The 11,812-nt window shown below is 34.3% G+C and overlaps 2 protein-coding genes and 1 non-coding gene across 4 annotated transcripts; 1 reads left to right on the top strand and 2 right to left on the bottom strand.

Moving 5' to 3' along the window:
- Positions 1 to 289: 289 nt before the first annotated feature.
- On the bottom strand, positions 290 to 483 carry LOC133792938 (U2 spliceosomal RNA). The gene has a single exon (XR_009874400.1). It is a non-coding gene; the product is annotated as a U2 spliceosomal RNA (small nuclear RNA).
- A 997-nt stretch (positions 484 to 1,480) lies between these two features.
- On the top strand, positions 1,481 to 3,899 carry LOC133790581 (wall-associated receptor kinase-like 22). Its single transcript, XM_062228254.1, has 2 exons — positions 1,481 to 2,357; positions 2,476 to 3,899. Exons 1-2 carry the CDS (start codon positions 1,520 to 1,522, stop codon positions 3,663 to 3,665), a joined length of 2,028 nt encoding a protein of 675 aa, XP_062084238.1. The 5' UTR covers positions 1,481 to 1,519; the 3' UTR covers positions 3,666 to 3,899.
- Positions 3,900 to 4,009: 110 nt separating this feature from the next.
- Positions 4,010 to 8,999, bottom strand: LOC133790580 (uncharacterized). Of its 2 annotated transcripts, XM_062228253.1 has the most exons (8): positions 8,766 to 8,999; positions 8,400 to 8,621; positions 7,601 to 7,907; positions 6,748 to 7,509; positions 6,428 to 6,483; positions 6,046 to 6,353; positions 5,617 to 5,930; positions 4,010 to 5,494 (listed from the first exon to the last, which is right to left on the bottom strand). In XM_062228253.1, the coding sequence occupies exons 3-8, from the start codon at positions 7,781 to 7,783 to the stop codon at positions 4,259 to 4,261; spliced, it is 2,859 nt and encodes a 952-aa protein (XP_062084237.1). In that variant the 5' UTR covers positions 7,784 to 7,907; positions 8,400 to 8,621; positions 8,766 to 8,999; the 3' UTR covers positions 4,010 to 4,258. The 2 variants fall into 2 exon arrangements, with proteins under 2 accessions (XP_062084237.1, XP_062084236.1); XM_062228252.1 differs by lacking the exon at positions 8,400 to 8,621.
- Positions 9,000 to 11,812: the final 2,813 nt, after the last annotated feature.

Below are 11,812 nucleotides of genomic sequence, written 5' to 3'. Positions count from 1 at the left end.
AAAAAGATATAAAGTCCACTTACAGTCATGTCGTCTAAATCATCAATCACAAACTGCTTCTTTATCTTCATTCTCTTACTCTTCTTGCTATCAAACTTATTGGGTTCAAAAATCATATTATATTCGTCAGCCATAGATCTCACACCTCAATCCATTTTAACACAAAATAACACATAACACTTCTTTTTAAAATGAACTTACCACGGTTAATTCTAAACTACAAAACAAAACGAATTACAGACACAGATGCAACACCGCAATTGGTCCATAAAAATTTAACTAATATTTGGTGGGCTGCGCCAGCACAAGCAGTAGTGCAACGCTTGAGCGACGCCGAAGGCCCCAATAGCAAGCTATTGAAGTGGGCCTTCACCCATAAAAAATTAATTTAATATCGTGTGAGCCATTGGCTCACATATCAGATATTAAACTGATAAGAACAGATACTACACTTGATCTTAGCCAAAAGGCCGAGAAAGGTATGAAGATTAGAGCTGATGAGACTTTTCTTTTATTTGGTAAATGAGCTCTACTCTTTCGTAGATTTTCAATGTGGGACAAGACAACAAGTCAAAATACATCAGCATCTGCATCCACGATAACAGTCGCGCAATATGAAACTATAAGAAATTATTTCTCAACAAAAAAGACAATAGTTTTTCTTTGCACGTGACCATAGTTTCTGTCATCAAATTTCAAGTTGACAAAGTATACAACCCTTTTTGGATCACTTGTTAGCTCAGCCTAGAAGATGTCAATAGTTGAAAGAGGTGTTTCGCTTTCACTATGGCCCCAGAACCAAATTGTCAATGTGCCTATTAAGCTAAACCTTCTAATTGGTCTCATTCAAACCAATTTACCACACTTTCGATATTCCTATTGTATGTTTATCAATAACAGATTAAGGCAAAAAAATTATCTATATATTCGCTAACAAGACAGAATTAAAGCCATTGAAAAAAAAAAAGCATAATGAGTGGCTGAAGCTGAAGATTTTCAAGTCCATATTCTTTCCTACATCCTTTGCCTATCTTTGATTCTGATCCCATTTCATAAGCCGTCACACTGTCATTTCAAAACTAAAATCAATCTTCATTTAATAGATAGGTAATTAGGAAATGTAATGTAATAGAAATGTGATCTTTTACATACAAATTGTTATATTAAGTATATATACTTAATTTGGCATTAGAGCCAACCAATCCGCATATATAAAATTATAAAAGGAAAAAAAAAGAGTATAGCACTTTGGAAAGCCAACTGCACAGAAGCTGTGACACATCAGAGACATATCAATCAAGAAAAATAAACTTTGAACAAAATATTAATATTTATATTTTTGGTTACAAGTCCACTACGGAGGCTGGTATTCAGCTTTGACCGTCATATAATTGTCGAGAAGCAAATTCCTTTTGGTACTGAGATTGACTCTAGCAAATGTTAAAGTACTCTAAACAAATTTTTATATAAGAACATAACCAAAAAGTGAGTCTGGTGCATTGAACAGAACTCAAAAACCATGGAAGGATTTCGGTCCTACATCATCTGTCTAATCTTGTTTCTGACCCTATTTCACAAGTCACACTCTCAACAAGAATACCTTAACCAAACAGCCTTGAACTGCTCTATTTCTCCTGGTATCTCAAAAGGATATCTCTGTGATATAGGCCATTTAAGTTCATGTAACTCCATTGTCACCTTCAGGTCTCGGACTCCATACAACACAGCAATCGACATAGCCTATCTCCTTGGTTCAGAAGCCTCTAAAATTGCTTCACTTAACAGCATATCATCTTTGGTTGACAAGATTCCTGTCAACAAGTTGATCATGGTTCCTGTTTCTTGTCAATGTTCCGGCAATATATTCCAACATTTCACTCCTTACACCGCCATAAATGGTTCAACTTATTTCATGATAGCTACTGAGAATTACCAAAGCCTGACCACATGTCAAGCATTGATAGCTCAGAACTACTATGATCCCAAGAATATTCCAGTCGGAGCTGGCTTGATAGTTCCGGTGAGATGTGCTTGCCCAAGCCAAAACCAAACAGCGAGCGGTGTGGTCTCCCTTTTGACATACACGGTACAGAATGGTGACACAGCTACCTCCATTGGCAAGATGTTCGGGGTGAGTGGACAGAGCATATTGGAGGCCAACATGTTGTCTAAAGGCAGCACATTCTATGCTCATACGCCTATATTGGTTCCACTGACAATGGAGAGTTGCTCAACCCACCCTGAAATGTTCTTCTGTAACTGTCCAAATGGTCATCTTGGAAATGGAGCCTCTGGTCTGACTTGCATCTCAGATGATCTTGGTAAAAGATTTCCAGCCAAATTGGTAGCTTTATTAGGTAAATATTCTCTCTTTTTTCCTCTAAAGTTGGTTTCTCTTTCAAAACTTTATATCAAAACTTTCACATAAGTTAACACAAGGTCTTGTTTCTCCAATTGTTTGATTTCCAACCACAGGTGTTGGCATTGGATTCGCACTCTTATGCCTGTCACTAACAGGATACAAGGTATATCAATATTTCAATACAAGGAGAATAAAAATCCGCAAGGAGGGGTTTTTCAAGCAAAATGGTGGCCTTTTGCTTCAAGAAAAAGTCACATATAATGGAAGCCATGAGAAAGCAAAGCTATTTACAGAAGAGGAGCTTCAAAGAGCAACCGATAACTATAACCAAAGTCGTTTTCTTGGTCAAGGAGGCTATGGAGCAGTCTATAAAGGGATGTTACCTGATGGTACCATAGTTGCTGTGAAAAGGTCAAATGCAATGGATGGAAATCAGATTCAACAATTCATTAACGAAGTCCTCATTCTATCACAGATTAACCATCGAAACATAGTAAAACTACTCGGTTGTTGTTTGGAAACTGAGACCCCTTTACTTGTATACGAGTATATCTCTAATGGGACACTCTTGCATCACATCCAAAAGAAACAACATGAACCAAAGATTTCCTGGGAGAACAGATTAAGCATTGCTTGTGATGTTGCAGGAGCTTTATCATACATGCACTTTTCAGCTTCAATGCCTATTTTTCATAGGGACATAAAATCTTCCAACATACTTTTGGATGAAAAGTACAATGCCAAAGTCTCTGATTTTGGAACTTCAAGATCAGTGCCGGAACACAAAACTCACTTGAGCACAGCAGTACAAGGAACTTTCGGGTATTTTGATCCAGAGTACTTTCAATCAAGCCAATTCACAGACAAAAGTGACGTCTACAGCTTCGGCGTTACACTTGTTGAGCTGTTAACAGGAGAAACTCCATATTCTTTTGCGAAAGACAAAGATAAGAATCTGGTTTCAACTTTTTTGTCATTAAGGAATGAAAATTCTCTTTCCCAAATTTTAGATCCTCAAGTGACAAAAGATGCACCTAAGAAGGATGTTGAGGCAATGGCAGAGCTAGCAATGAGATGTTTAAGGTTGAGTGGGAAGAAGAGACCAACAATGAAACAAGTATCGATGGAATTAGAAGGTCTAAGGGAAAGAAAAAGTATAGCCATGGATTTGGTGGACGAAGAAGAACCTGAATTTTCCAGAGATGAAGAAATGTACTGGTGTATGAATACAGCAAGTAGTTATACCATACAAGACACTATACAGGATCAGAGTACTGATCATATATCAATGGTCAATATATAAGTTCTTGCATTATATATTTCTGCATATTGTTGTATGTGTCAGTGGAGGTTATGCAATATGATTATAGCTTACTGGAGATTGAATCTCTGACATTGTACATGAATCTTAAATTAGGAAATAGATGGACTTTTTTTTTTGTGAAAAATTATTTTAATTAGTGTAGTTTGTTTGGATATGTTTTGTAAAGTTATTGTTGTTTATACTTGATTCATCATGAACTTTCTTCCTTGATTTTATACCTTCCTAGTTATGAAAGTTTATAAAGAATCTAGCAATAACAAAGAAAAAGTTTATTGTCTTTGTTAGCAATAAAAAATAAGTGGTGCAGTCTGAATACAAATCTGTTATATGTATAAGAGATCTCATTCACTAATCCGGAATTCAAAATACATATAATGACTCAATTATCTCTATATACATTCAACTATCTAGTAAGTCCATTTCTGTCTTTGACAAGATTAAACTAATTCTAAAAACAAATTACCACTAAAAAGCCAATTTCCACTGTCAACTACAGACTGTACATCGAATTAATAAACCACTTTTCTACAAGTTGCCCAACAAATTAAAGACAGCACCTACAAAATCAGTTTCTATGGCCTGGCGCTACAATCATCTGATATTGTTTCTTCAGAAGATGCATCACTGTTGATAACAATCACTTCATCTGGCTTACCAGCATGAGAAGTCCTTGGTTCAGCTGTCTCACGTCTCATTCCAGAAAATTGGTTGGGAAGATGACCTTTTCCTGATGTCTGTAAATGGTGGTGCATTTCACTTCTCCATCCCAAGTTTAACTCAAAATATGGGCAGGCAACATGCATCATTTGTGACTGAACTAATGGTGAGGCAGGTGGAGGCAGAGGCAGATCAGTTTGCATTGGTGAAGTAAAAATTGCCTCTCTCAGCCAGTGAGGGAGATTGCCGTTCCCTGGCATGAAAGGTGCTGGATAATTAGTTGATGAAGAACGGTTTTTTGGCATAGTCCAGCTCCCGAAACAATTAAATGGTCCCTCTTCGTAACTTTCCCCTTGATAATCTTGATAGAGATCTGTAGTTGGCTTCTTTACATGCTCCTGTGGATATTCAGAGTCATTGTTCCGCACATAAGACGACTTGAATCTAGACCTTCTTGGCATGCAACGATCTCTATGAGTATATACATCCCCGAGGGAGAGTTCAGTTTCGTCTGTCATATTCTCTTTAAAGATTCCTGTGGTACCCCGATTGTTGAAGCTCGAAGAAATGCCTTGTACTTTTGAAGGCCGAAACTGTGGTGCAAAAGTGCCACTCATAAGCTTGAATTGTTCCTCTTCCCACTGCTCTGCAAGCTCCCTTGCCATCTTGCATGGTTGAAATTGCAATCTTGGGTCCCTTAGCATAGCATCCCAATTGTCCCTTCCATATCTCCTTACACCAATCCAAAGAGAATCCAACTCTTCTTCAGTCCAGAAAGATGTTAGAAGCTTGGATTTATCCTTAGAGGCTCTAGCCTTGTTTACAATGCCATCAAGTATCAATTTGTGTCTCAGAATAGAGGATGAATGGCATGATGAAGATTGAGGCAGTACATCCTGAGAAAGTTGTCTGGTTTCGCCATCAGAGTTCGACAAGTGGACCGTAGTGTAACAATTTTTGGAGGCAAATCTAGTAATTTTAGACTTTGTTGGCAAGGACAGACATAGAAAGGGTGGAGATCTTCTTTTCATTCTATTATTTTTCATTTCAGACTGAAAATTTAGTCTTTCCTCCGAAACCATACAAGCAGTTTCCTCAGGCTGCATAATCACCGACTGGGAACTGTCATCAGTTCTTTCATCAGAGAAAAGCTGGCACCAATTCAAAATAAGAGCGAAAACAAAAACGAGGGTGAATCGATAGACATTCTTTTGTTTCCAAAATCATCAGCAGTAAGAATTTAGTTGGAATTTCAGGGAATGAAACTGAGTACCTGAAGACATTTGTTGTTTGACATAAAGTCCACAGTAAGAGGAGAAGATTTATCATTATCCCGGAAATCGGCATTTGCTTCTTTTACAAATGTACATGCACCTCTATGCAGATGTGAATGGTGGGTTATAGATTTCCCATTTCTCTCATCTCTGACATTTGAGATTTCTGGAGGAGATATTTCATGCGAAACAGCAGCATGACTTCTGCTAGTTGAGTCCAAAGAGCCCCAAAAAGTTTCTGATGCAGCATGCATTGATTGCTTTTGGGATTTCAACTTCAAGTAGACATTACAATCCCCTGTATCGCTTGAATCTACCAAAAAAATCACATTAAAAGAGGTAGTATTTACATAGAAGCTGAAGTAAAACAGATTGTGAACCAATTTAATCAGTTACTCAAGTTTGTGCAATAATGATAGATATCATACCAGTAGGAGCAATAGACAGGTCCAGAAGAGGATGAAGTCCTCCTGTTTCTTTCGAACCCTTAGTTAAGATTTCCGGAGCTTCTCTTTCACATGCATGGTCATTTTCTGGTCGTTTACCTGCACTTACAACTTTATTCAAGGAAGAGTCTTCAGCAGCATTGCGCAAAGAAATTTCCAAGCAATCCATAGGCAGATCTTGGAAGTCAGCTGTAATCTGGTCATTTTGGTCGAGAACTTTTTCAGCTTCATGCAAGTCACCCTCGGATGTGTTTTTTCTCTCGTTCAGTTTTTCTTTCTCCAGAATCAAACTGTTCAGAATCAATAGCAGGCAATTACAGAACTTGAATTAAAAGTTTTAATTCTTAAGCTCTTAGGGACTTACACTTCTGTCTCTGGAACTAGTATAGCATGAGCACTTGTAGAATCAACCTCCAGTACCTGTCACAATACCAACAAGACCAAATGTTAGCAGTTATAGAGACTATAACCAAAACATAAACCACAAATTTATTAAGAAAATCTGACCACGTCAGATGTTGAGTGAATGATCATCTAAAAGAGATAGAGAAGTAACAATGATACAAAACAAATTTCAAAGAACACTAAAAGCATATTACATAAAGAACAGATCCCTAATAACTATTAATCAAAAGGAATAAAGCATAAGACAATCCAATAAAAAAGCATATTACGACAACCTACTTTATTCTCAATTTGGCAAATTAAATCACTTGTATCATTGACCCCTGCTGGAGGCTTCAATTCTGATGACTGATCTATAGAGCAGCCTTTCCTATGAGCTGCTTCACTTGAAGAAGTATCACCGCACGCAGAATTACTGCACTTGCTAACCACTGAATGCTTTCTATCCTCCAGCGAAAATTTCCCTTGTGTATCAGGACTGTCATTCCTTTTTCTTTTATATCTTCGACTGAAGGTAATCAATGGTGCCATCGATGGGGCTTTTTCTGCCGAACCTGTACTTGAAATGAACTTGCCTTTATCAACTGAATCAGCAATCTCCAAGCTTGATGTCTCTGACCTTAATGGGGTATCATGAGATTCGAAGCTGCTTTTTACTTCAAGAGATGATTTTAGTCCAACAGAAACCATACTCTTATTAGCGGTAGTACCCACCAAGTTAGAAGCTAATCTCCCTTCAAAACATCGATTGTCGCCAGAAATGTCAGCAATAACATCTGAAGATGAACTCATTGGAGTGTGACATGTCTTGTTCTGCGAACAATCTTCCGCAGAAGATGGTACATCTACGTCCTTCTCAGAGATACTCTCATCAGAACTCTTCATCAGAAGTTTATCAGAACTTAAAGTCTTCTCTGCAGCATCAGATTCTTCAATATCTTTCTTTGCCTCAAGTAAGCTTGACATTTGTACTGATGAAGATGTTGAAGAATCTTGTTTATTGATACAAGTAGAGCATAAGCTTATCCCTTGACAAATATGCTTAGAGAGATAAAGAGTACAACAAATCATTAGACAATCTAAAAAATGCTTTATAATAACATACTTATCAATCAAGTTTAAGAAATCTTACCTCAGAACTTTCCTTCTGACCTTCTGACGTGCGCTTATCTATCATTTCATCATACAAATCTGGACGGTGTCCAAGAATCTCATTTGGAACAGATACTGAATTATGGCGCCCATTTCCTGGGGCATGTCTATTACCTGACAGCCTCCTACGCTTATATGTCAGAAACACCTTGCAGCCAAGCATTTAAACTAACAAAAGTCAAAACAGTTGCAACTCTGAAAACGTGTGCTTTCTGGAACTATAAAAAGCTCTAATACACCTTTCTAGCGTAGAAAATCAATTAAGGCATCGTATCCCCCAAACACACCTGAAAAGATAAAAAAACCATTCCCCATAAATCAAGTGGCTGCTACAGTTACATGGATATATTCAAAATTAACATGAAACTATAATGCTTCTATTGACATGACACATGCTCTTTTGAATCATTGAACTTTGACAATCAAAAATTTGCAAATCAGCACCTCAAATAGTCCCAGACAGTTTTTCTAAAAGTGTGATTATGCTTGTAAACTTAAGAATAAAACAAAGCCGCAATGAATAACTTCTTTGATTGGCAAGTTGAAACTTTTCCATTCATTTTAAAACTCAAGCAAGAACCTTTAAATGGGCAAACTAAACTTACCAAGAAAATCCAAATTTGACAACCCAAAAAATCCAGTCCACCACATACCATATATTGCCACATCCAGCAATACAAAGCAAATTTACCTTTCCCGGAACCAAAAAAACATGCATTTGCCTCAATTCTTGGCAATTTCCTATAATGGCCATATTCTACAAGGAACAAAAAGAGTACCTCATTGCCTGGCTTGGCTACTAAGCCATTATTATGTATCTTTTGTAAAGAATCTCATCTGGGTTTTCTCATACTAAAACACCCAGATGCTTCATCGACATCTAGTTGCAAGAACCAATCTCATTTTCCTTTTCTTTATCTTATTCTTTCTCTTCTTTTGAAAAACCCAATGCAAGAGCAGCAAGACCCATAAACCTCCACTCACTCAAAACCCATCACTTACTATATCAATACCAAAAAAAAAAATCCACCGTAGTCAGAATCCAAAACAATAAAAAAAAATCCAAACCCCATAAGAATGGTTTCCCAAAAAAATCAAATTTTAATTAAAATATTCAAAAGAGTATAATGAGTAGAGAATCAAACCGTATACAAGCGAAGAAAGAAGTTTCAAATCCACAACACAACAGAATCCTCCAGCGAAACACGCAACACTTCTTTTCTCAGCTCTGTACTGTCTGATGATACAACTGAAAATACTATTGAAATAAAAAATAATGAAATTCTTCAAATGATTAAATCTTAAAAAAAATTGAAAATATATATTTATTTATTTAAAGGTGAGAGAGAGAGAGAAACAAAGTATTAGAGGGCATTTATCAGCGTCAGGGTACACAGCACTGCCTTTTTAACAAGACAACAATTTTTGATAGCTACCTTTGCTTTCATTTCCATATTATTAAAAACAAAATTAATAAAAAAATAGAAATAAACATATTTTTTTTCGATATAAATTGTAATATTTATTACTATTATTCTTTCCATTTTTTTTCTGTGGGCCTACAAATCTGCCACTATATACAGTGTTGTGTGTGTTTCGCGCGTGTAACTGAAGTTGATACGTGTGAAGATTTTGCGGCAACAGCTGGCTTCCTTGGTTTGGGTCCAAGTTTGATAAAAGTGGTTTCGATAAACAAGTAAAAAAATACTTATTAAAAATATTTTTTTTCAACAATGAAATAGTTCATTGAAAATAATCAAAATCTAGTACACAAGGATAGAAAATCATGCATCGACAGTAAACATAAATTAAAAATACTTTAAGAAAATTAGATAATAAATTTATTATATCTTTTAACAAAGATCCCAACTTATTAAATAATTTAATCATAAGTTAAAATTGAAATCTAAAACTAAAAGAAACTAATTTTTAAAGAATTTATAATATTTATTTAACTATGTTTATTAGATAAATTAAGATATTATTTATTGTAACAATTTTGTATTTATATAATTCAATTTATCAAGTACTATAATATATTTTTTAATTATTTTGAATTTTAATTTACTAAACATACAATAATTCAAGATTTTTTTTTCTTGTAGCACAATTGACTTGAGATTGATTGTTATGTAAATTACAGTTCTACTAAACTGACATTTGTATTTGATTTTAAGTATTTGACATTGTTAATTTTGAAATACATCATTAAAATTTTAATTTGAACAATTAAATTCTTTGGTTATAATTTTATAATAATTAATTTTAAAATTTGTAAATATAAATGTGTGCTTCTCATGTGTTAGAATATGAATGTGTTCAGAAAAATTCTTAACTTGTATAATTATTTTTAATTTATTAGTTGAATCTATTATAATAACTTAGAAAAAATTATACAAATTAAAATTTTATTATTCTTTCTAAAGACATTGAAATACTATCACGTGAGAAGCACCTACTTTTTCTGTAAAAATTAACTTTAATTCCTATACAGGATTTAATTACTAAAAAAAATAAAATTTAGGGATCTAATAGTTAAAATATAAACTCTAAGGATCACACTGTAAATAATAAAGTCAAATAAGCTGTATTTTTCGATATTTACTTTCCACTTTCTCGAGTATCTATATTCTTCTTTCCCACGCTTTAAAGTAGACTTATAAAAGCAAACGACACTCGATTCCACTGCACGCGCTCGTCTCAGCTCCTGTCCTGATTTATTACACGTCACACTTTGTGGGCCCATAAAGCCCACTCCTCACCCTCAAGTCAAACTTGCATTTTTTTAATTTAAAATAAAATAATGTATTTATTTTTGTTCGCGCCATACACAGCTATGAATTCAAAGTATTTTACTTTTACCCTCCAAAACCTTAAAAAAAATATCATCATATAATTGTATAATAATTGCATTTTAATAATTTTGATTTTTTTTATTTTGGGTTATGAGAATTGATTGGTTTTTATGAAATCTAGTTCAATGTTCTGATCATTTTATAAGTTCATTTTGTACATGTATTTATTGAATATTTGAAATTTTTTTAAATGTATTAATTAACCATATATTTATTAGAGATAATTTATTGGATTTATTTCTTTTATACTGATCGTATAAGATTCAAGGATTTACTAAATAGAATATATATTTTTTTTGTTTAACTATGGCATTTTTCTTTCTTCTAAAACCAAACGAAACACATGAAGATACATTGATATTTCTTCTTCTTCTAAATTAATAAAACTTATTAAAAAAATGAATGACATAAAAGAGAAACTAATAAACTTGTCTTTAGCTAACTAGTTATTTTGTCTATCTAAAGAACAATCACTACTAATACATAATGAACAATGATTGCTTGAAACACATTACGTAAGGCTTCTCAAAAAGTGATACATTTTCAAATGTTTTGTGGGATCAGATGTGAATCCTATAAATAATTATAATTCTTGTGTTGGATATATCTTTAATTCTCAAACAAATTTAAAAATTTATTTGGTCATTTTTGGTGGCCAATTTTATTTATAAAAAAAATGTGATAATTGTAGCAAAAATACTTAAGTTTTGCAAATTATGACACTTAAATACTTTTTTTTTTTTGCGGCTAAAATACTTTTCGTTACATTTTTTTGGCACCCGTAGGTACATCACCGTTATCTAACAGGTAAGTGCTTACGTGGCAACTTCTAATTGGTTCGCGTTATTTATTATTGAATTTTTAATAGTCACAAATTCAAACAAAATCTTAATTGAGATCAACCCTAATGCAGACTTCAACTTTTCTTTATTTTCAAAGAGGTGACTTTTAGATATTCAAATCCAATAGAATCTACAAATATAGAGTCTACATTTTATGAAGTTGGAGAGTTGTTCATGTTGGTACTTAGAACAATTGAACTGCCACTGCTCTCACCATGAGAAAAGGACGATGAACCTACTTCAAAGTTTGTGCCTAACTTTGAAGACAAATTTGATTCCATCATAGAGGAGTGATCAGCAACAGACTCCAACAACAAACGATTATTCTCAATGGACTTTTGAATTAGTTCAACCATTGGACGCTCCTCAAAACTTACAATAAGTGGGTATTTCATTTCTTTATCAAATTTGGCCATATATAGGTACCAACTCATACCACTATCACCCATAACCTCTAAAATATTGTTTCTATTCTCTCCAAAGTTCATATCTACA

The sequence above is a fragment of the Humulus lupulus genome, chromosome 7 (genome assembly GCF_963169125.1).
Source record: "Humulus lupulus chromosome 7, drHumLupu1.1, whole genome shotgun sequence".
Taxonomy (NCBI): Eukaryota; Viridiplantae; Streptophyta; class Magnoliopsida; order Rosales; family Cannabaceae; genus Humulus; species Humulus lupulus.
This window is presented reverse-complemented; position numbering and strand designations above follow the sequence as displayed.

Coding starts and splice junctions, on each gene's coding strand:
- LOC133790581 (XM_062228254.1), top strand. CDS start 1,520: ATGGAAGGATTTCGGTCCTACATCATCTGTCTAATCTTGTTTCTGACC. Junction 2,358..2,475: donor CAAATTGGTAGCTTTATTAG/GTAAATATTCTC, acceptor TTCCAACCACAG/GTGTTGGCATTGGATTCGCA.
- LOC133790580 (XM_062228253.1), bottom strand. CDS start 7,783: ATGCTTGGCTGCAAGGTGTTTCTGACATATAAGCGTAGGAGGCTGTCA. Junction 7,510..7,600: donor GTCAGAAGGAAAGTTCTGAG/GTAAGATTTCTT, acceptor TATCTCTCTAAG/CATATTTGTCAAGGGATAAG. Junction 5,495..5,616: donor CAAACAACAAATGTCTTCAG/GTACTCAGTTTC, acceptor AATTGGTGCCAG/CTTTTCTCTGATGAAAGAAC.